This window comes from Scomber scombrus, chromosome 24, assembly GCF_963691925.1.
Source record: "Scomber scombrus chromosome 24, fScoSco1.1, whole genome shotgun sequence".
Classification (NCBI taxonomy): domain Eukaryota; kingdom Metazoa; phylum Chordata; class Actinopteri; order Scombriformes; family Scombridae; genus Scomber; species Scomber scombrus.
In genome coordinates, this window is record NC_084993.1 from 5,427,179 (window position 1) to 5,451,376 (window position 24,198).

At 39.3% G+C, this 24,198-nt stretch overlaps 1 protein-coding gene across 1 annotated transcript in view; it reads left to right on the top strand.

Moving 5' to 3' along the window:
* Positions 1–24,198, top strand: part of LOC133976672 (neural cell adhesion molecule 2-like) — a 268,406-nt gene that overhangs the window by 225,512 nt on the left and 18,696 nt on the right. Inside the window, 7 exon segments of the mRNA XM_062414931.1 lie at positions 6,775–6,925; positions 8,825–9,012; positions 9,728–9,824; positions 11,260–11,433; positions 15,312–15,431; positions 16,476–16,597; positions 18,607–18,781. Coding sequence (XP_062270915.1) covers positions 6,775–6,925; positions 8,825–9,012; positions 9,728–9,824; positions 11,260–11,433; positions 15,312–15,431; positions 16,476–16,597; positions 18,607–18,781 — 1,027 coding nt within the window.

The window sequence follows — 24,198 nt, forward strand, 5'->3', positions numbered from 1 at the left end:
AGAACCTGAAATGCAACCCTGTTTTTTAGACAGGTTGTTATTAAGTTTCATTAATGAGGTTTTGAACGGTTATAATAAAACCAAAGTGTCCTAGAATCATCTCAGAGGGAGTAATGTGGTCTTTAACTGGAGATATGGCATAAAAGTCACTCAAATTGTTGTTGGAAGGTTTAAATGTAAGAAAAACAGTGCCCTGTTTTCATCCTTATTCTGAGCATTAACATACACTTTGATATATATATTGAGAAAAGCTGACTTGGTGTGTACCTTGTCTGTTTGAGTACTAAAAGCAATAACCAACATCTACATGTGATTACTTATATATATATGTCCTCATAAAAATATAAATTGACATAATCATTCTCATCTGCCATACATGAAAAGTTACAGTTAGAGTCACTTATTGCTAAGTGCTGCTCAGGCCTTGTCTAAAAGCAGATGCTGATATTATTCATGCTCAGTGGTTGATGATGGAGCCTTTGTCTTGACAACTCAGTATATATTTGTTTCTCAGTATTGTAACAGAAGCATGAAAGACTCAGATAATCAAATCAAAGCTACAGTCAAGCAGTAGATGCATTCACCTGTATCCATGTTGTTTACAGTGAGTTTTTAAATCTCCCGACTATGTAGAGATTATTATCTCTGGGGAAATCAGCACAAGCATTTATTCTGATTAGCTTTCAGCACAAAGAAGCAACCAGAACCTTGAAGTTTTCAGGGCAAACATCAATATGTTAAATTTAAACTTTGGTTTGTACCACTATCTGACTTGGCAACATTTTACGTAATTCAACTTAAGAAATTGAAAAGGCATTAAGCCTCTGTTGTGTGTTTTTCTCTCAGCATCCATTATTCACTTTGTCCATAAGAACAGCCTCACAAATCAGAAATTGAATGAGCTGCAGCCGCATTTTCTTGGAAAAGTAATTATTCTTGAACAAGCTGCCATCAATGTCAAAAGCATGTGCACTTCCATCACCGCTTCCCTGGCAGGGGGCTGAAGCTTCCACAAAAGCAGTTTTTTAAAAAAACATAAAGATGGCAGCCGTTCTTTTGCTAGGGAAAAAGGTCACAGCAGAGATAAATGAATGTGTGCATTGGCTCGAATCGCTCGGGTTGATAAATCACAGCCGAAAATGAGAGTAAGTGCTTCTCTTCCCACAGCAAATGCAATTATGGAAATGCGTAGTGCAAACCAACACACCTAAACATACGCAAAGACAAACACAGCTTGTGCAGCACGAGGCATGATGGATGGCTGTAGTCATTTGGGTTTAAGGCAGGATGTTCCTCTCTCAATTTGCTCTCCAATCTGCATATCCACTCGCACACACTCCTCTCTTGTTGAGACATTAAGCTTCGAAGGGCTTAGTTTTACTCACAGCATTATGTTGCTTCCATTCTTTTCATTCTTTGTCAACTAACACCGCGACCCTCAGTAAGCGAAAATAATGGGATACAGTTACTGAAATTAAAATGTGAACCGAGGTAGCATTTTAGTCGGGTATTGTGTCACTCCTCCTAATTTTTTTCATCAATGGGCAAGGTTTGCAAACTCTATTGTGCCCACTGTTCTATTCATGCAGAACATCCAAGGCTGCAAAGCTAATATCATTAAAAGTTAGTACTTTTGCTTTTTAAGGCGGTTTAAAAAATTTGACAACCCTTGTGTGTTTCAGTAGACTTAAACTTTTGAGCAACTTTTGAACTTTTTCTCCACTTATCCATCTTGATTTAAGCTTTAGTTTTTTGCACTTAAACTTTTTTAAAAAGCAGACTCACATTCACACTGAGACTATTGTTGTGTTTTCCACTTGATACCTGGCCACAAAAGCAGCACACTGTACGGAAAAATATAATCAAAATAGATAATGGTAATGTTGCGTTGTTTTGCCAAGGATTGGCTTTGGCTTCCTGTGCCAAAACCTTCGTTGGCCTCCATTTTCTGGAAGCAGAAAGCCATTATTAAATGTCATTTTGTTGTTGTCACATGGATGAGGTGATACAGTAATCATACGAGTCATGCAAATATGAAGACCCCACGCCACACCACACTGTTGGAATAAGCAGCGCCTGCCAGAATTAGACTACGATGTGTTTCAAGCCTCGCTGACATTTACAGCTGACATTTTTAATATCTGAAAATTCTCCAACATTTGGACTGAAATAACACAGGAACAAGCTCCAGAATCCTATTTGAGAGATTGTATTTGAGATGTAGCTTTGTATGTTCACTGTAAAGGCATGCTGCTTTTTGAGGTCTCACGGATCGAATAGGATTTCATACATTTCCCTTTTTTTTTTCTATTTCTACTACCTGCTCGTCCTTTCATCTCCTCTATCTCCCCCAGTTCCTTTATTCCCTCAACTTCCACATTTCTTTGCCTTTTATGTGTGTGTTCTCATGTTGGATACCGTTCATGTGTGTACAGTACATGTGTGCTTGATCATGTGGTTGCAGGAACATGCATGTACCTGTGTGTGTGTGTGTGTGTGTGTGTGTGTGTGTGTGTGTGTGTGTGTGTGTGTGTGTGTGTGTGTGTGTATGTGTGTGTATGTTTGTGTGTGTGTGTGTGTGTGTGTGTGTGTGTGTGTGTGTGTGTGTGTGTGTGTGTGTGTGTGTGTGTGTGTGTGTGTCTATGAGTGCGCATGCTTTTGTGTTCATGTCTGGCTGCTTGCCTTGACGTTCGACTGAGCTGCATATCAAACAGGCTGTGCTTTAGGGGCTGAGTTCGCCTCTAGACACAGACCCTGTCAGTTGGTGGAGAGTGGGGTGTGGGGTGGAGGAGGTGGCGTTAGCAAGTAATTTCCTGACTCAGAAGCTCCCTCCTGGAAGATTTCCTCTCTTTCTTCTCCTCCTCCTCCTCCTCTCTCATCCCCCCATCCTCAGCATTCCTATTCAACACACACTCACCCAATCCCATTGACCTCAGCTGGTGAAGCAAACAAGCAAAGTGTGCTGTGGCAGCTCAAAGAGACCAGAACCGAGCCTTTAAAAGCCGCTTCACCTCATTGGCTGATAGTATTGCTATGATAAGAGCACAGATAAGCCATTCTAAACAGGATAATATTGAAGCCGTCTATGAGCGACAACATAAAGAGAGTGTGATTCAGACGAACGGGCTTCAAGGCTAAGGCTTATGAGGCTTAGACACATAATGAGTATAAGCAGAGGCAGGAGGGCATTAGAAGAGGCTGGATGGGCATTAATGTACCAGGGAAATGTATGGAAGATGTGTGCAGATAAACACACTCACACAGATTTAAATAGACAAATATAAGTACAGACACATACATGCAAATGTCCACACATGACCACTCTTCTCAAACACACAAATGCAGACACAGTTATTCCAAGTTCAAAAAGGAGAAGACACATACTTAGTCTCTATTGATAAATGCACTATAGTGTAGACAGTAGTGGTTAAATCTACAGCTCAATATCAGATGATATTTTCTGTCCAAAGGTTAACAAGTACAGTATGTGCATGATGTCACCATACTTGAATTAGCACTGAAGTTCCTCTATTCTAAATACCCAATTTAATTAATACAATTTAATATAAAACCAGAAATCCCATTCAGGGCACACTCATTTATTTAAAAACTTAAACATTAAAAATTGAACAGTAACTTTGTCTGTTTCATTATTTAAGCACACAGGCTGCATTACAATAAGAGTTACAAATTAAATATTGGTCCATAGCCTTCAAGCAGAAAACTGCAGCCCAATAAATAGTCATTAAAACTACAGGAACTATATGAAATGTGATGCTCTAACAAATAAATACAACTGTGTGATTATGTGCTCTGATTTTGATTTATAATCTTCTAAGTATGATTCAAACTTTAAGTGTTTCAGCATTTAAACAAACACACTCTGGCTGTATTAGTATAACACTGAAAATTAGAGCGAGGCACTACTGATAAATGCTGCTATTAGTTTCATTTTATAAATGCTATTATTGATTTGGTATCTATGGGATCTATGTGTTGATTCCTGTGATATCCCTAATTTTATCCACTTTGTAATGTGATTATTGAGTTTTTCGGAACAATGGTTCCCAAACTAGGAAACGGGAGTCCTTGAGAAGGCTGCAGGTGGTTCCCAGCAAAAGGACAAAAAGATTCATTTCACTTTTATGACACCCACTTCCAGGAACTGTATCTTCTCAGGGGGGATTCTTTCAGACAAAATCCTCTCAAATACAAGTCTGTGGTCTATTGTGCATCTATTTTGGAGTACTTGACATGAAAAGTGTGAGATTGTCTGCTTTCTCAAAATCCCACCAGTGCTGGATTTTTCTAGCTTTTATTTATGTCCATTCTTTAGTTTTTGCTCCTCTAGTAAAAAGTAAAAAGGTATGTTTTTATGTTATAAATTACAAATCTGAATCCATGATTTAATGATATAATTTAATAACTTAAATTCTGTATGAAGGTTTTGCAGGCGGAATGTTAAGTGGCGTCATTAATACGGTCGTTGTCTTAAGTCTAAAATGGTGGAGGTGTAGCTCTGCTGCTGCATACTTTGGTTAGTTTCAATGGAACAACCAATTAGTTTTCACTTCTTATCAATGCACATTCTTTACCTGCAGTGTGAAGAGACCAAGAGGGAAGAAACCAGAAAGAGAGGTGGCCCTGATAATGTTGATCTGATGATGTCATGAATCACACGCCACAGTGACCAAAGATCAAGTTAGGTCAATTGGCCGTCCTCAGGTTTCAGATATCTGGTTACAGTTGCAGGAAGTCATTGGAGTAGACAAGCAACTGTTTACATTTCAAATATAGGTCAGTAGTAGGTAGTTTAAGATACACAATGTATGGGTTAATGGTCATAGGCCTTACACAGTATATGCAGTATAGAGTGAATAATAGCTGGTTAGCTACAGCAGCATGAGCAGAGATAACATCCATGACTGAACACTTACAGGGTCTAAACACTCTTCCCACAAACGAGCTATCACAATACAGGAGACACAGTTTGATTGTCTAGTGAGTAATCTCTGGGAATTGCAGTGCAGAATCAGCACAGAAACGATGAAAACAATGCCGCCACAAAAACACAAACAATAATCTTGCTGATCACAACTTTAAACTACAGATACCACCCACAGGATTGTAGGGTATCTCTTTTCTAAATAGCTTTACCGGGAGCCACATTTAACCCACCATTTTTCTTTTTTTCCTTTTTTTTTTTTTTTGTTTTAATTCCTTTATTAGGAGCAAACGCACAACACTAATTTGCGTGCAATCCTACATTAACCCTCAGGCCTTGAGCTAAATAACATGTTTGTGTAATAACAACATTTTTATATTTTACTATTCAACTATTTATCTTATTTTATTATTTTGCTGTGTAGTATTTCTTATTCTTAAATTGGTTCTGCTCTTTTTTTTCTTCACCTGAGTTGACTTACTTGACTAATCAGAAGGCATCAATGTGAGAAAAGCAAACTTGTTATATTTATCATATCATTATGCCATTTTCCCTCTTAATAGTAATTATTTTTGTTTTAAATAAGCAGCACCTCTGCATGGGTGTATGAATGTGTCAAATAATATCCTGATTGTCTTCCAAAAATGAGACATATGCTTGCAGCTAGTAGGGAAGTGCAGAAGCGTCTCAGATTATAAAAGCCACTCTATTTACTTAGCAATGATAAGTTGCAGCTGTCTTTGATGGCCATGTCTTTTTGTTCGCGAAGGCCTCAAGAGTCCAGGATAGAGTGCCACCCTAATCAATGCCACATTGGGTACTTACATTGGAAATACCCCACAGCACTCTCAAACTCTATGAATAATAAGAACTCAGCTAAAACTGTGTTTCCTATTCATGGCGGTGTCTTGTCTGTGAAGAGAGAATGTCAGCTTGTTCATTACACATTTGTATTAAGTAGACACAGCGAAGCAAACAAAAGCTTTTGTACGCCGTGTTCATCATAATCATCATCTGATCTGCTGGAACAAGACAGATACAGGACTTTTTGCTTTGCAGAGGTTAGGAAAAATGTCCCTTGGCTATTAAACATGGAGAAAGAGAGTGTTTTAAGATAAAAGGTGGCGAGGCACATTGTTTAAAATTATCTGACCTTCAAATCTTCCTGGAATCAAAAAAGAAAAGAAGAAAGAAAACACTGCTGCAGTCACACAGCTCTCAAATTCATCAACTCTGAGTCCATGGGCAGTACGGCCGAAAAGTAGTTTCTCTGGGTGACGGAGGTTATCTGTTAGGTAACAGTCTGGAGGCTACGGCCGTATCATGTCTGCAACAAGGATGCTCCTGGGCTGTTTTTTCTCATTACGAGTGAATGTCGATTACAGGAATGATAGCCTCATCTGCTGTAATTGACCCGTTGCTTCAAATTGATACCATCTGTCTTCATACAGATGTAATGACCTTGTAATAAATCGACAGTTTATTGCATTAACCCTGACTCTGTGTGACAAGTGACGGTTGCCTGCAAAGGGGGGTCAAAATGGATCAAGGGGCTGTCATTTAGTCACGAGGACAAAGTTAGACAAGCAAGTTTCTGCAAATTACTTGGCGAACTTGTCAGTCTTAGCTTTTCTGGATTATTGTGCAAGATATTGGTTTGGGATCCTCGTTTTCACATGGCAGCCACCTCATCACTTCTACGGCTTAACACAATAGCAAGCATAGGTGTGGCATCAAAATAGAGTAGTTAGAATTCAAATAAGTGAAAATATCTGACCATCTTCAAAAAAAAACATATTCTAATTCTCCTTTTTTGTCTGTGCCCTCAGAGCCAGGACGGGCGTTTCGAAGTTCGCGGCCGTCACGGCAAGTCGGTGTTGACGATCAGCGGGGTGAAGCTGTCGGACTTGGGCCGCTTCGACTGCGAGGCGCTCAGCAGGATCGGAGGCCATCAGAAGAGCATGTTCCTGGACATTGAGTGTAATTATGTTTATCATCTGATCAGTGCGCCACCCACACAGGTGATTTCAGTTATTCCTGCTAATTAAACTGACAACACTGTCACTGTACACAAGGCTAATCAGGCAGCGTAAGTGAAAACACCTGTGTGGCTGTACTGTAGGTGCTTGTATTAACAGATATTTAACAAACCCACCTCTCCAAAGTAGTTTAATAACTAAAAACCTCACCCACTCCAAACACAACAGAATACTCCACATGTACCCACATTAAAGCAGCCAAACTGGACATACAGGGACATGAACTCATTGCAGTCAAAATATGTATTCAAAAGTCCCATTGTGCTTGATTCTGATGATTCCTTTAACACTGTTGTTGTTTTTCCTACTGCACCAACTACACCACATACACAGCCTCCAGAAAGGTTAAAGGGATAGTTTGCATTCTTTGAAAGAGGGCTGTATAAGGTACTTATCCATAGTCAGTGTATTACCTGCAATAGGTAGCAGTCAACACCAACCCTGCCTTCGTCCTCCAAACTGGTGGTGTGCAGACCACCGTCTAATGTAGGTAATACACTAACCATGGGTAAGTATTTCATATAAATTCTCTTCCAAAAAAAAAAAGCAAACCATCCCTTTAATTAGTGAGAGGATATCATGCATTGCCTTTCGTACTCCCCTGCTGACAGCTCCCCTACTTCCCAATGAGCACACCCATTCCTCAGTGCTGGTTGTTTGGGGTTATTTGGGGCGGGCTATCCCCTGCCTAATGAGCTCTGAAGCAAAGATCTCCATTTTGGCCTCAGAATCATTAGGTTCATTACGAGAGCCTGCTTGAATGAAACCAGTGGAAAGCACTTCTTCCTTTTTTTCTTTTTTTTTGGGTTGCAGCATTTGCACCTTGAAGCTTGGAGGAACAACAAAGAAAGAAGGCAGACAAACAAATATATTCTGAGAGACAGCACGGGAAAAAATGAATATACTGTATCTCTGTTGTCATGTGGAAACCAATTTTCTCCTCCCCTGGCTGGGGTGACTTTTGGGTTTTTGGAATCCCTTCAAAACCAGTTTTGCATAGTTTTTGAGAAGTTGACATTTTGCAAAAGTTTTTTTTCACCCAGCATCCTCAAAAAAAAATCGCACATGCACGCACCCTCTCTCCAATCATCAGTCATTAAAGCATCGGTCATGTAAAGCTGTATCGCTGGAGCCACAGCTGACAACTTGCTCCACCGCTGACTAGACTCCCGCTCTGCAGAAAGACACAGGCTGTGTGTCTGAGTGTGGCGGGGCTGAGCCAGCCGATGCCACCAAACTAATGAACTCATTTACTAAGTCACTGCAGGCTGCAGGGGGATAACACGTCCTCGGCTGTGACAGAGAGCCAGGCATCAATCTCTTTAATGGAATCCTGCAAGCGAGCATAAAACAACCATAATGCCTCTCCAACTGAGATGGGCTGACTGGGCTCAAAGAAATCCACACGACAGCCCGCTACTGCGATTGTCCATTACTGCCCTTTCCATTTGCAGGGGGAAAATGATCATCTGTTTGCATCCTTTATTTTTATTCTTGGGGAGATGATCGTAATGGAGACCCCCCTTCCTCAGCTTGAGGTGGCTTCAATTAAGTTCAAGTTTTTTTTTCCTTTTTAACACTGCAGAGGGACTTTGCGATGCATTAATGAAATGCTTTTCTTCTCCCTTTGAGGAATTTGTGGGTTAAGCCTGAGAAAGTCATTTTTATGTCTTTGATCATCCAGCGCAGCTCCACCTTTGAATTGAGTGTTTAATTGGCTGCCACAAATTCCAGAAACACCAGCAATTACTCTTTTAGCAATTTAGGTCTTGTTTTAGCATAGAAAGCAGTTTTACAAGATAAATGAGGCGAGAGATAATATCTTTATCTTTTCGGACAGATATACCAAAGTTCCTGACCAACCACACCATCTATTATTCGTGGGAGGGGAATCCGGTGAACATAAGCTGCATTGTGATGTCCAACCCTCCTGCCACCATGCTGTGGAGGAGAGAGCGCTTAACCATCTCTGCAGAGGGCACTGCCAACACGCGAGTACACAGTGAACAGGGCAAGTCCGTGCTGGAGGTTGGTATATTAACTTAGCATTTACTGACAACAAGAAAAATCACACTACTTACCACTGCTTTAGAAAGAAGCATCAAAATTAGTGCCTCAGCAATGAATCTGTTAGTTTATCAGTAGAACATTAACATATGATAGCTTTTTATCATTTTAGGGCCCCTATCAAGTTAAAAAGCCAAGAATTGACTAGATCCTGCTCTTGTTTTCTCTTTTGGTTTTTCCGACAAAAACAAACAATTTGAAGGCATCGTTTTGGGCTCTGGTGATGTGTAATGGTTGTTTTTCACTACTTTCTGACATTTTATAGACTAAACCATTAAGCAACTAATTTAAAAAAATAATTGACTAGTTCATCAATGCGAAAACAGTTCCAGCCCAAAATGATTTAGAGGTTGGTTCACTTAAATTTAAACAAAACAATTATTCTCACTTTCTCTGAACAATATGTGTCCACACAAATAAAGTTGTGGGATGTAAAAGGGACACTAACTCTGTGTGGAACTAAGAGGAACTGAGATGGGAGATAATCCTTTCAGATTACATGTATTCACTTTATCCATTGTTGATATGAAAATATTGATTTGTACAATTTAAATGTGTTTTTTTTATTTCTATGAGCACCACAAGACGAATATCTCAAAACCTGAACAAATAAAATCTAAATCAGTTCATCTTCAACTTGTTCCAAGCAGAGTCGATCTTGTTTTTTTGGTTCCAGGTGACTCCCATGTCCGACAGGGACTTTGGACGCTACAACTGCACAGCCCGGAACAACATTGGGGTTCGATACCAGGAGTTCATTCTGGCGCAGGCTGGTAAGTGTGCAGAGCTGATACTATTGTGAGGCTGCTTTACCTGAGCTAATGAGACCGGTAACTTAATTTCAAGTCCAGAATGTGCTGAGTCAGGGATGCTGCACCTTTTTGAATCAGAGTTACTCTAACTGCTTAAGTACTTTGTAACCCTCTGCCTCTCTACTGATCGTAATAGCTTTAGCTATTTGCAATTCTCGGGGGGGATAAATTCCAGTACAACTCCCAAACCCTATTCAGCCTATTCTAATCTTAAAAAGTGCAGGCTGATTTACCATACCCCTCGCTATTTACTGAAGTACCCCCAAATTTACTGTAGCACAGGCTAATACACAATAGTGCATTCCAATTATCTTTAGTGCAGATTGAATTGCTCTGGAGAGAAAAGTAGTGAGCAAAAAAGCTGACCTAATATGTAGTCTCCCAGGAAACAATGGGTTTTGGAAGTTGTTCTGACACTTGTAATCCTGCACAAAAGACACACACACACACACACACACACACACACACACACAAAATCATAGTCCCAGAGTCAGTAATGGGGACACTGAAGAGGGATGGTCACAAATGGATGCTGCAAAGACCCGTTCCTAAAACACTGCCTCTAGAGCTAACTGTAGTAGTATGTTGTGTTGATTAATAGATGCTAGAAATGTGTAATGAACTGAACTGTTTTGATTTAAATGCATCTACCAGTGAAGGTGTGAATATGACACTTTCAAAGTATGTGGGGGAAAAGAGCAAATACATCAATGTGCAACAAAAAAAAACCAAGGACAAACAAACGATGCAGCTGAGTGATGTACCATCTTTACTTGAAATGAAATAAATTACGTTAAATTGCTTTCAAGGTACAGAGTTATTATAGCAATGATGTCTATCTTTTTACTTTGATTATGGTTATGACAGTGATTTAATGGATAGGAAGGCACAGTGAGTACTGTCTGCACCATTTAAAGTGCCTTCATTTCAGGTTTGGACAAACACATTAGCGTTATTGTTATTGTGTAAATGCAAATGCATGTGTGTAGTCTGAAATGTTTTTCTCAAAGTAACCTAACTCCATTTAAAGCAAATCCCTTTGTCTGTGTACATGCATGAATATGATGAATATGATATGAATAAACAGTTTGCACCATTTTAAAAAGGCCTTCACATGCAATAATAGACACATCTGACCAATAAAATGTTTATTTCTAAAAACAGGGAGTTTGCACATGGTTGCCAAACTATGCACCCATTTTCAATAATGAGGATGTTTTTTGTATTATGCACTTGGGGTTTGGTTCATTTTTCTCTTTTTGTACACTCATCTCAACATGAAGGACACTAGACTTGTATCAATCACAACTGTGTTGCCTTCTCTTTCCAAAACTATTTGCCTCATGCAGGGAAATGCTAGACGTATGTGTGACTTGCCATTATTTTGTGTTTCCAGATGTACCATCGAGTCCATACTCGGTGCGTCTGTCAGCCGTCTCACAGCGCTTGGCTACTGTCACGTACATGAAGCCCGACTCTCATGGCGGCGTGCCCATCAGTTACTACCTGGTTCAGTACAAGGAGGTGGGCTCACAGGACTGGAGGGACGTCAAGTCACACAGTATACAGAGTGAGTAGTGTTGATATTCAGTTCAAGCAAGCGATTTCATTTTCATTCATTCCTTCATTTCAAACATCCTTTGCTGAAAATGACTTTAATATGCTCTCATTTTGTAAAATACAAGGAACATTAAGGCGGCTGTAGAGGTGAACATCATTATGTACAGGTCATGTTCTTATTGTGAAGATGACTAAACGCCCACTTGAACACATGTCTGTCTCCATTTCATGACCTAGGCAGGTGGAATCTGTCAGATCGATAAAAAAGCTTTCACCTATTCACATGCTCATTCATACGCTCATTTCATGGACAGAGTTATAGCGGTGGTTTAAAGTAATAAATTACCCTTTGACCACTCCGTGTTCTGCTTTGAAGCAGAAACTCAGATTATTACCTCTATTATGGGCTCCTGTAAGCTGTGCCAGAGACCTTCTGAGGTTGTTACAATCCTGTCATCACTGACAGAAGAAAAGTCAGTGACTCTTGAACATGAAGTATTGTTACACAGAAAAATATTGCTTAAAGGATTTACTAAAGACCATTTCATACAAACCATGAATGCTTTATATTACTGCTGACTATTTTTGCAAGCCTGTATTGAATGAAAACTTTGCAAGCAGCCATTGGTTTCCATTATTTTTCTATTACATAAATCAAATGGCAGACTCTTGAAACTTGATTGAGTTGACAAGTTTTATTCCATCATAATTTAAGTAGAAATAAACCAATAACCTCAATTAATGGTCATTGTAATGGATTACAGACATTAGAGTCTGCTTATTGATATGTGTTAGTGTGGAAAAGAGCGAATGGAACAAACTCTGGAGTGTGAAATTCTGCAGCAAATGTTGAAGAAAGACCAACAGAGTTAATCAATTAGTTTACTGACAGAAAATTAATCTGCCACTATTTTTTATAATTGGTTACCTGCTTAATTTGTTTCATCAAGAAAGAAAAAAGGTCAAATTGCTGCTTTTAACTGTTTTATATACATTTATTGAGGTGAATTACTTTGAGGACATGACATCTCCTTGCAAGGCACTGTTTGTGCATATATGATTTTTGCATGGTAGTAAAGAAATGCATGTAAACAAAGGAATGCTTTTAAAGATAAATGACCTTCAATCATCATGCCCTGTGGTGCTTTAAGTAAGTTAATTAAGTAACCTTAATTCATTCATTCATTAAGTAACCTTAATTCAAAGTCTGCTCTATCTGATAATGTTGTCTGACTTCTCAGTGCCAAATCGCACAAAAGCAATAAGAATTCTATGTATTTATTATTTTGTCGCACAGTTTCAAACATATAACTTAATGGAGAAAAGGTGTTGTGCCTTACCGTGCCTTACCGTGCCAAATTAACATCTTTTCTGGCTTTAACCAGCATTTCTGTTAACTCCACACCTATCGATCTGACACCTATCAACCATGGGTCAAAGCCGCATCGCATAATATGTCATGCGATCCTTTAAAGCCCCAACCCTGAGATGTTGTTGGGTCATGACGGAGCTCAAACGCCCCAACCTCAAACTTGTGGGATAGTGCCAGAACCTGTCAGAGCTGAAAGATCGCACTCCTTCTCTTCTTATGCTTTACGACTCCAAATTGATTTCTGAGCCTGTTGGTGGAAAGAACACCATGAGGTGAAGGATGGATGAATGGAAAATGTAAGCCAGAGGACAAATGGTGGGACGATGAGCAGGTCCAAAAAACCTGAAGGACTTATCACTAATACCCCCTCATTTCAGACTCAATTACCATATGGATATGCTGTGAGGTGAATACTAATCAGCACTTCAACACCATACAGTGTGTAAAAAAAATGAAGTGAAGAGAATTTGACACAATTGAACAAGATCAAGGAACAGATCTGGGGAAAAACAACAGTATAGTTCTAATGCAGTTCAGATGGCGTCAATATAAGGTGACAATACGATTTTAGATTTTTGGGTTGGGTGGATGCAAGATGGCAAAAAGTTGACTTTGAACACAGCTCACCTGTCCAGCCTTGACAATCATACCTCATATCGCGAGTTGGGACATTTTTACAAAGGTTGTAACTTTTCCGAAGTGTAAACCACTTTTCAAGTTGTCATTTTAACCCTAACCTTGATCTTTCCATAACCCAAACCAAGTGCTTTTTGTGCCTAAACCTAACCAGACCTTAACCACAGTGTTACGGTCTGGGTATAGGTTTATAATGGTCTATTGGGTTGTTCTGGAGGTCCTTTGGTCATTCTTACCACTGCCAACACTAAATATAACTATGGGTAGTTTTTTGCCAGCTGAATTTTACTCCAATACTGTTGTTTAATTATGAAGATGTGTAAATTGAATGTCTAGCCTGTTTGTTTAAATTTCCCTCTTTAATCAAATTAGCACTAAAATGTTAAAATTGCAAGCTTAATTTCAAGATGGTAGGTGGCATCGAATAATCATAGAAGCCACTTCAGACACCTTGAGCCGGATGAAGATGCCTGGACTTGTTTCATTCGAATGCTTTTGCCCAAATTGAAATGTCTGCTTATAGCCTGGGAAGTAACCCTGCCATGGCTGCAAATTGAAGACTTTGTTTTCAGTTATAGGACTAAGGAACTGCAAAAGCAACTATTATGGCACCATTCAAGTATTTAATTTGTGCGGAATGACAAAAACAACAATTTTCACTCAAGCTCATTACACCGCCAACACTCTGCTGGCTTTTATGAACAGTGAAGGTTATGTAAATAGAATCTAGGGACTCAAAATTGAATCGGAGTCAGTAATGCGGTCTGATAATGAGATTTTCTGTTAAATAATCGATGCAATTTACAGTACGTATGCAAGTGATTACCTTGCTTTCACTGTTGCTATAGTACTCATATGATGTATAATAATGTACTGCGATCTCATGAGATTTAGTCTATGAATGCATTATTTATCGGAACGTAATGTTTAATATTGGGGTGAACATCTGTTTTCCTAAATCTCTACACATTTCTTATTTGCTACCTAATACAGCAGATTATATAAATGGAATATTTAATGTTGAATTTGCATGCTATTATTGCTCGTACTATTTATTATTAGACTTTTACCTAACAATGGAGCTTTGCTGCTAAAGCTTTTATACTGAGAGCCTAACAAGATTATAGACTATACATAATTACCCAATAATTTTTGTAGGATCAAACCTCTAACCCAAAAATCCATCCAAGTCAGCAGCTGAAGTGCTTGTAAGATAGTCAAGCCTTTAAAACCCCCTACACCTTTTTAAGATAACTTTAGTAACTTTTTGAGACTGACAATCCATAAAGCATGCACCCCTTGCGCAGTAAATTGCCAGGTGTGTGGAGTTAAGGTATAAAAGCTTTTCTTAAGCTCCTTTTTAAAACATTTTAAACCACTTGTGTCACTTTTCATGTACAGTATATAAGCGAGTGCAACACTGTAAATGCAATCGAGGACTGTCCAAAAGTGCCTTGCCCCTTTCTATAATAGCACTTTTCAACTTTTCACCCCAACTTTGAGTGTCAGCTTTTGGATCAGCTAGTAACACTTTTCAGATGTGGTTGTACTGAAGTAACTACTTTGTTTGGATCGTGCTGAGATTCTTAACATGCTGCTGTAACAGCCTACACTTGTCTGGGAAGGCTTTCCACAAGATTTCGGAAGCTGGCTGCAGTCATCCCAAAGGTGTTGGATGGGGTTGAGGTCAGGTCTCTGTGCAGACCTGTCAAGTTTTTCCACACCTACAAACTTTTACAAACAGGGAAGAACCTCCCCAAACTTTATTGGACGAACACTTCATTTCATTGGAAATACATATGGTTTTCATGAAAAACCTCCCCATTTTCCATTTTTTCCCCCCAATTTTTCCCATCAACTCTGGTCCTGTCTCTCTCCAGTGACAGTGGTGCTGACAGGACTGGAGCCTAACACGACGTACGAGGTTCGAGTGGCTGCCGTCAACGGAAAGGGTATGGGAGAGTTCAGCCACATGGAGACCTTCCAGACTTTACCCATCCGTGAGTCTCTTTTTCCTCCTTTGTGTCTGTTCTTCTCTCTATTTGCACACACCTCGTTTCATGAGGCATTCTTCAAAATTGTGAGTATCCAGCCCAAACAGGATCTTCAAAATGAATATAAAAGCCACTTATATATGTATCTATGCAATATTATTCAGTCATAATTACTTTTATTCATTACTTCAATGGGTTTCTGGGAATAAGACGGCGTTCGTTGTTCATTATTGGCACATCCCAGCATTTTATAAGCGATGATGTGCAGCAGGTGATCAAGTGCAAACCACAAAGTGCTTCGAAATGTCATCTAATATATACACTGATAAAACATAAAATGTATTTGGATTGATATTGCAAAGATATTTTGGTCCTGATTTCATAAAAATATGTGACAGAAATGCAAACATGCTGCAAAAATCTGATCAAAGCATGAGCACCTCAGTAAAATGAGACCTATTTTCCATCTTATGAAACTTTGGCATGCTTATAATGGAGATGGTTACAACCTCTTCATATTTCAGCGATATGAATCCAGATTATTGGAGCTTGGAATAGATCCTGTCAAATTTGTGTCTTGATGTAAAACTGCTGCATTAAAAATTATATACTGCAGAGGTTTTATGATAAGCTTTTTATTTATTCTGGCAATCTGGCACAGCAGGACTGCAGTAAATCCAGGCAAGGCCATAGAAAAGTATTTCCACCATTAATATTATACAGCAGTGCAGCTACTGAGAATGAATGTTAGAAAGAAGACCCAATTAGCAAAATTCAGTGAATAATAAGAACCTTCAGTCAACATTAATTATAGCCAGGCAGTGGGAGTTGCCTTGTAATATGAATTTAATTCAGCTTAAAGCCTTCCCTCTCCTTGTACTGCATCCTTATCTCATATCTCACATTGCTACCTGCTCCCCCTCCTTGGGAACGCACACACATCCTCTCACAGAAAAGAACAACACACACACACACACACACACACACACACACACAAAGAAATATTGTTTTTGCATCTCTTCTGAAGCCTCCTCCTCACATCTCCCTCAGGAGAGCCGAGCCCGCCTGCAGTCCACGGTCAGAGAGGAATGGGCAAGGCCTACAGGCTGGGGCTGGTCAAGCAGGACGATGGAGGCATGCCCATCGTGGAGTACATAGTCAAGTACAAGACAGTGAGTAATCATATAGTTAAAAATTATCTCAATGGATAAGCTTTGTAATATTCTGTATTTTCCTCACATGAAAAGATCAAAAATCAACAATTAATTGATCCTTTTAACAAAATAACTCTGCATAGCCGAAGCTTGAGTCAGAAAATATGGAGCGACAGACTCATACATTGCTGGTTTTGTGGTTTGTTGACAATAAGAAGAACATAAATTAACATAGACCTTATCTTTCAGGACAGTATTAAGTTTAAATTCCTGGAAAAGCAAAATAATGATTAAAATGTTTTCAAGGAAGAAAGATAAATGATTAAGTTATATTATAAAGCAGACATCCATATTTCTGTATCACCATTAAAGGGCCCATTTATATTTTTGTATTGATTTCTTACTTTTCAGATGGTCAGTGAGTGTATTAACTTTTGTAAAAACATACATTTATGGCATTGATATGCTTCTGTAGGTTGTTCCAAATCAAATCCAGAACCAGCGACGTTACAGTATGAAAAGAATGTCTTGCATCTTTGACTTTGCTCAAGTACTCATCTCTTCGACACAGCTCTTCACATTTTTCAATACTTGCTTTCACAGTTTGAATTGAACAGAATAGTGGTGTTACTCAATATACCTGTCATAGTTGCTCCAGTTTGAATAAAGCAAGGCTGCCACTTATGAAATTGACTAAATGAGGACCATCCAATTTAAAGGAGGTTTTCACTTAAATGTTTAAGTGTTACATTTTTACAACACTGTGACAGCTTGAAATCCTAGATGTGCTTTGTGTTTGGCATTATAGCTATGCAGGATGTAACATTGGCAATTCATTTTTCTCCTGGTGGAGTGTACATGAGTCACAAGTTGCTGTCAATTAAGCTGGATGGCGTTGGTGGCAAAATGAACAATGTTCTGCTTGAGAATCTCTCTTTTTTCTATCCTTTTAAATGAGAGTACACGCACGCTTTTAGAATTCACTCATCCATTTACTGTAAGTATTTGCTTTTTTTTTCTCTCTCTCTGTTTTGTGTGAAATAGGAAAAAGCAGCTTAAATTCACAAAATAAGGCGACGGAGCCACTGAGATGAAGCCAGGAGGCAGAATAGATTGTACAAAAAAAAAACTCTCCCCAGTACTAAGTGGATTTTGGCTCGTCCAAATCTCCTATCTCCCCAATGTTAATGTATCCAAGCAGGCATTTCTCCGTCTCATTGAGAAAGTGACAGCGGTTTAAAATAATACTTTGGAAGATGAAAACAGGCTGTGCAATAAGGGTCAGTAACTCACAGATAGCCTCTTTAAAGGCCAAGCAGGAAGCCAGTACAGGCTTCATACTCCAGTAATCAAAACATAACTGCTTCATCAGGAGGAGGGAAGGGGCATCAAGCAAGGATGAACATGAAAACTAGAATAGACTTGTGCATGCCCCCCACACAGACCTCACATCACACATCAGTCACCTCACAATCCAGACAAAATGTTACATACATAAATGTCCTGGACTTTGATTTAGCAAAAGCCTGTAATGTTTGAAGAGAAAGGTGCCAAGGAGGCAAGAATGGTAAGTACACAGTATATTTGGCATGCTTTCAATGTACAGCTCTCAGTCTGACTCTTCAGTTTCCAATCCTTTGTTTGCAAATGGTCTCAAAACAATGAGAGAGGGAGGAAGGAAGGGGAAGAATGATGTAAGGAAGGGAGGGAGAAAGAGACGCGACTGAGGCCACAAAGGTATGAGAGAACTATGATGGAAAACAAAGGATTACCCTTTCTTTTTACCTATGCGAGTGGATTTGTGTGGGTGTTTTACAACTGCAACTCAATTCCTGATTCTCTCAGAATCCCCAGATTAAAAAACACAAAGGGTAAGCTGTTGTTTATGGCGTAAAAACAACAGTTCCTCTGCCCTCCTGTGACACTCGCAGACAAAAAATGAAATGTAGAGCATTGATTAAAGCTACAATTTATTCAAGGGGTGCACAGACTTTTCTCTAACAACCTCATCTCTTGTCTTCTGTCAGGATAAAGAGGAACAATGGATGACCAAGCTAGTCCCAGGAGCAAATGATTTTGCAATGCTCCAGCCGTTGCAGTGGAACACACGGTACGAAGTAGAAATCACAGCTCGCAACGTCAAGGGTCTGTCGGAGCCCACCTTCTATCAGTTCTTCATGCCACAGAAACCCGACATTACAGGTAAAAGCATGATTGTGTTGTGATTAGCCTTTTTATAAAAACTTTTTTAAATACATCCACTTTTCCTTAACTTGCCTACTTCTATTTAGTGATTGATGCCTTTCGTTGTGTTAAGCTGTGTGTTATTTGCGCCGCTGCAAGGAGCGATAGCGTCGGCGATAACAAAAGCAAGAGAGCAAGATGTTCCAGTCGAGATAAAGCAAGACTCAGAATGCAGCGGGCCTTGTTGCTGCTCTGCTTTCTGGACAAATGAGGTTGCTGTCAGAGGAGAAATTGGAGTCTGTGCTTCTATTGCAATGGATTTCTTCTGGTATGATTGTTGAATGGCGTTAAAGTGTCTAGAGACAAGTACTTTGCTCAAAAACGTGATATTTGTGTGTGTGTGTGTGTGTGTGTGTGTGTGTGTGTGTGTGTGTGTGTGTGTGTGTGTGTGTGTGTGTGTGTGTGTTCACATTTGTAATTTATACTGCCCTGCGAGATAGCCAGAGACAGCGAGCCACATGGAGTCATGACAGTCCCGTCAGTTTGCGGCTAAAGTAGCAGATACCATTTATGTTACTTTTTGACAAAAAAAATAACCTTTTGGTGCATATTTTAATGACATTTTCATGGTTTAGACATTCACCGAACCAAGAGCTGATAAAAGGTTGTCCATCCCTTACGGCATGAACAAATAAACCATGAAAATGACAAACAGGAAAAGACAATGCACTCTGTACTAAGTCAGGTTCATTTGTTCATCACATATATGTTTCGTATCTTGTGGTTGTTCCATGTTGCATTGTGCACCTCGCAGTTTTGGCTTTTAAAAGGACCAATCCATCCTTTGTAGGCATTCTCAGTGTTGTTGTCCACACTAAGGATTGGTTCACACCCGTTGAAATAAACAGCACAAATGGTGCAATCACACCAGGGTTCGCTTCAAAGGAGCCCAACAGACCCCAAGTGAAACCACCCCCAGGCTGGAGGTTTCTTCTTTAAAATATCATTCTTCTTATTCTCTCTTTTATATTTTTTTATCTCATGGTTCTCCTGTGGTGCTGCTTTGCAATTCTGCCCCTGAATGCAGCACAGAGAGAAGGCGTCTGCATGGCTAGCCAAGCTCATTTCTCATTCAAAGAACACCAACATGCAGACGGTCATATACACCAACATACAAACATGCACGCCGTTTTCAGCTCTCTGTCTTGGTTGTCCTTATGTTGAGGTTATACGGTTCTGCCCCATGGAAATGTGTGAGTTCAGCAGCACTCTCTCTTTATTGAGTTTTGTGTTTAATGTACTAGAGAAAAAAAGAGCCTGGGTGTACAGGAAGATTTCTCATTTCCAAGTCCTCCAGCTTTTTAGTTTTAATACTAACATGCATGTATGCACACGTGTGCAGAAATGCAAACAGAGGCTTTGAAGTATGTAGCATGCAACACTGTTACACTTTGAAGCCGGAACCACAGACACGTGTATTGCTGTAATAAAAATGTTATGCTTTCATTGCTCCCACGTGCACTCCCCCCCGCAGACCTCGCATTCACACATGAAAAAAACACACAAAAAAACAAAGGAGGGCTGTTTCAGTGTTGTTTTGCTTTCCTCTCCGAGCCTGTTACCACATCCATTTGTGCTGTTTTGGATCGAGCAAGTGTTTGCCGCTGTCATTACTGTGTTGGCTAAATGGCCTGTGAGAGTGTGTGCTGCTTCTCAAATAGAAAACAAGGCCGGGGGAAGCAGCAAGCTTAAGGCGGGTCACTTCGATTGGCTGTCTTCTCTTGTTAGCGAACAGCGGTGCATCGTGGGAAAGAGCCCGGGAGAGAGGAAGGAGGGAGTGGAGGAGGGGGGAGTGAGATGAAAACGGCTTTTCTCTTAATGTGTTTGTTTGAAGTTGTGTTACACCGGTGAGCTTTTTTCAACTAAGAAGGCAATAAAGACACGTACAGTAGAAAGCAGAGGGTGGAAATGTGTTGTGTGGCGCCGTGGAAACGGAGCGAGATTTTCTGCCAATCTGCCTCACATGAACCGAACTCACCTGAGAATCATCCGCACAAACTTTGTCTCTCTCAACTTTGCTTGTGCTCCCCCACAACTGTGCAATTACTGCTTCTGAAAACCAAACACCCAAATCCAGCTGATACCACTCCCCCTTACCAATTTATGTCTATTGGATTTTCATTAAGTAAAGGTGTCAGCGCTGATATTTTTCAGCCAAAATGAAGCTCATTTAATCTCAGAAAAGATGTGCTCACGTTTCCTGCTACTTTGAATCAAATTGGATATTGAAGAAGTCTGGCTGTTGTTACCTCAATCAGCTTTATTAGATGTGATACATCTGCCGGTCCCAGTTGTGGTCTATCTTTTCCAATTCACTGCCTTGTTTTTATGTATTTTTCTCCTTCCCATACTCGCACACTCACACTTGATGAAAGAAAGCCTTTTTTCTTCCTGACACAGACAATATGTTCACTCTATATACAATACTGTAGGTGCTGTCTATCTCTCAGCAGCCAATTTCTCTCTTCAATTCTCTCCCTATGTATTATGCATTTGCAGAGTATTGAATGACGTTTTCCCTTCTTTTTTTTCTCCTCCTCCTTTCTCCATCCTATTTTAGTTTGTAACAGGCTGCATAACCTTCTCCCCTCTTGCTCATAGAGAATCCTTTAAGAAAAACTCCATTGATTGCAACATTGCCCTTGGTTCCTTTTCAATTTTCTTTTCTTCCTTCAAGCCTTTTTTTTCTTTTTTCCCAAATCAAAGCGCCTCCCTTGCTTTCTTTTCACCTCCTAAATCGCTGCACTGTCCCTCTGCCCTTCCCAATTACAGCATTGTGTCTTCAACGCCAGCCTTTTTTTTTTTTTTTGTGCCTCGCCAACCTCTTTGCATAGTTTTATCACACTGATGCGTCAACGAAGAGACTTTTGGCTCGGGGTTTCCTTCCAACATGGCATGGCATCATTACAGTACGCTTGTTTTGGAGCTTTTTGTTTGTGGTCGCTCTACTTCTTCCTTCCTTTGGCTCTCTCCTCTGCTTCCAGTCATGCGCCATGAAAAGCTTTGATTGAAACAGGCGTCATAGATTTTTGTTTGAGGAGCAGCGCAATAATCTCATCAAAGCACTTGAAGGAATAATCTGGAAAGGGCTCTCCGCTCTCCGGCGAGCTCAAGTGAAACTTTCCTGGAAGTGATGCCAGCAAATCAAAATGTGAAATGAGTACTTTTATAGCCGTCCATTACACTAATCAATCCCCTCATAAATTTACCAAATGGAAGTCATTATTTTTAAAACAGTGTAATGAAAAAGATGCATGACAATCAACTCTGTTGTTCAATCGTTTAAGCATACACTACACTCAGGCTATCTTGAGATCAAAACCTGCTGATTTTACTTTTATGAATATATACATTTATGAATTTTCCAATAGCTGCTGCTGAATAAATGATCAGCGATAGGCGGGAATGTGCATTTAGATAATATAACTAACACACGACTTAAATTAGCATTCAGTTAGGCAAATAAGGATATTGTGAGGTTAAAAAAGATCCATACACTAAGCAATTATGTAATTGAGTCCCGTAAACAGCCTTTGAAGTCTTTGCTTTATAAGAGTCAGTTTTATTCCAGATGAAAAAGCAGTGCTTTGTTGATTATAATCAGCTGAAGTACCACTGCTGCTTTGAATCGGGCACACCAGAAACTAAAAGGCATCTGCTGCAGAACTTATTTAACTGAAAATATGATCAGATTAAAGATAAAATATGAACTGAGGATGACACGACGGGCAAAAAAATCATAAGGGACACGAACAAGCTAAGCCACACAGATTTATCCAGGACCTACATTTGTTTGACTGCAGCTCAGTATGGTACGACTTATGATTATTATGATTATTACTTACCGGAATAACGTCTTTAACAGGGCGATACAAGATCAGCGATGATGTTTACATGTTGACTCGCTCATTTATTCATCGAACAAAGATAATCCTGTTGAGATCAAAGGAGCGTGTTTCCGAGGGAGAACATTTAGCATCAGACTGTATCATTGTCAAGTATGTAAATATTTTATCAGAGGCAAGACAAGCGAGCAGCGAATATCCTGCTGTGATGGAAAGAAAGAAGGAACGATAAACAGTCAGCTTTTATCATTTTATGACATTTTGAGACAATCCAGAGCTTTAGGCAGTTTGTATATGCTTAATTTATATGTATCTATCATTGCTATATAGAGAGCAGAATTAATATACATAAATATTGTAAACAGTACATGTCCAATCCTCCATGTAGACAAAACTGATTTATTTATTAGTGCTCTATTGCAATTCATGTAAGATAAATATTGTTGTTTAATCTCTGCGGTTGTTCATAATACGCATACAGTACAAAGTGATCATGATCATTTGTTATAAAGGAAAAAACCGCAAAATAAGGCAAGATATTGTTGTAAAATTGTATTCAATACAGGTCAAATGTTTTTTTGATTCCTAAAAACTTGAGTTTATTGAAAGTACTCCATTTGCTAGTCCTCCAAAACCTCCAAGTACAATTTAATATATAATTGACATTAAAACCATCCTGCATTGTCAGTGATTTGCACCACCAATCCAAAAGGAAAAATATATGAATCAGCTCATCTCATCAGCTTCAAAGTGTCTTCTCAGGGGAAGATACAATGGAAAATGTTGCCAAATTTAAATAATGACACAAATAAAAGTCACAAAGTATTTGTATTAAATGAAATGTATGTTATTTTATAGTCTTATCGAAAACACTACTTGAAGTATAAGGTGAACTTAGGGAAGGAAATGAAAAATACCTCAAAATAACTGTAAATAAGATCATAAAAAGGCTTTTTAAATTCCTCCTCTCAGCTGCAGGCTCATTTTCTCCTCTACATGTGAACCGCAGTAAGCTACAAAAAACAGGAAGTAAAATAAAACAGTTAAGTGTTTTGTTCCTTTGGCCTCGATGGGGGTGTTGTGTGCAGCTTAATTTTGTAACATAAGTTCCGGAGATATTAAATGGCCCTGCATGCCAAAAATACACTCAGAAAACAAGGTTTGGTCTCATTGGCGCTTGTTTTCTAACTATAATGAATCAATCCTTTCAATTTTCTGCACCATTTGACCAGCATAAGGGTTCAATTGAGGGTCGTGAAGCACTGTGATAAACATTTTAGTTGTAAACTAAATGCTACAGATCCGCCTTGCCTTGCTGTTTGAATTTGAATTTCAAATGCAAAGATCAAGGCAGATGCACTTCAATTATTCCTGAAATAAGTTGTAACCCCAGACTGCAGCAATTACAGAAAAGTGGACCAAATTTCTTTGAAGTCCTTTGAGGTTGATTGTTAGGGACGTCATATTCTTCTAAGTTAAGAGAAATTTCCCATGGTTTTTTGATTTCCTATAAGCTGGTTCTTGAGTGCA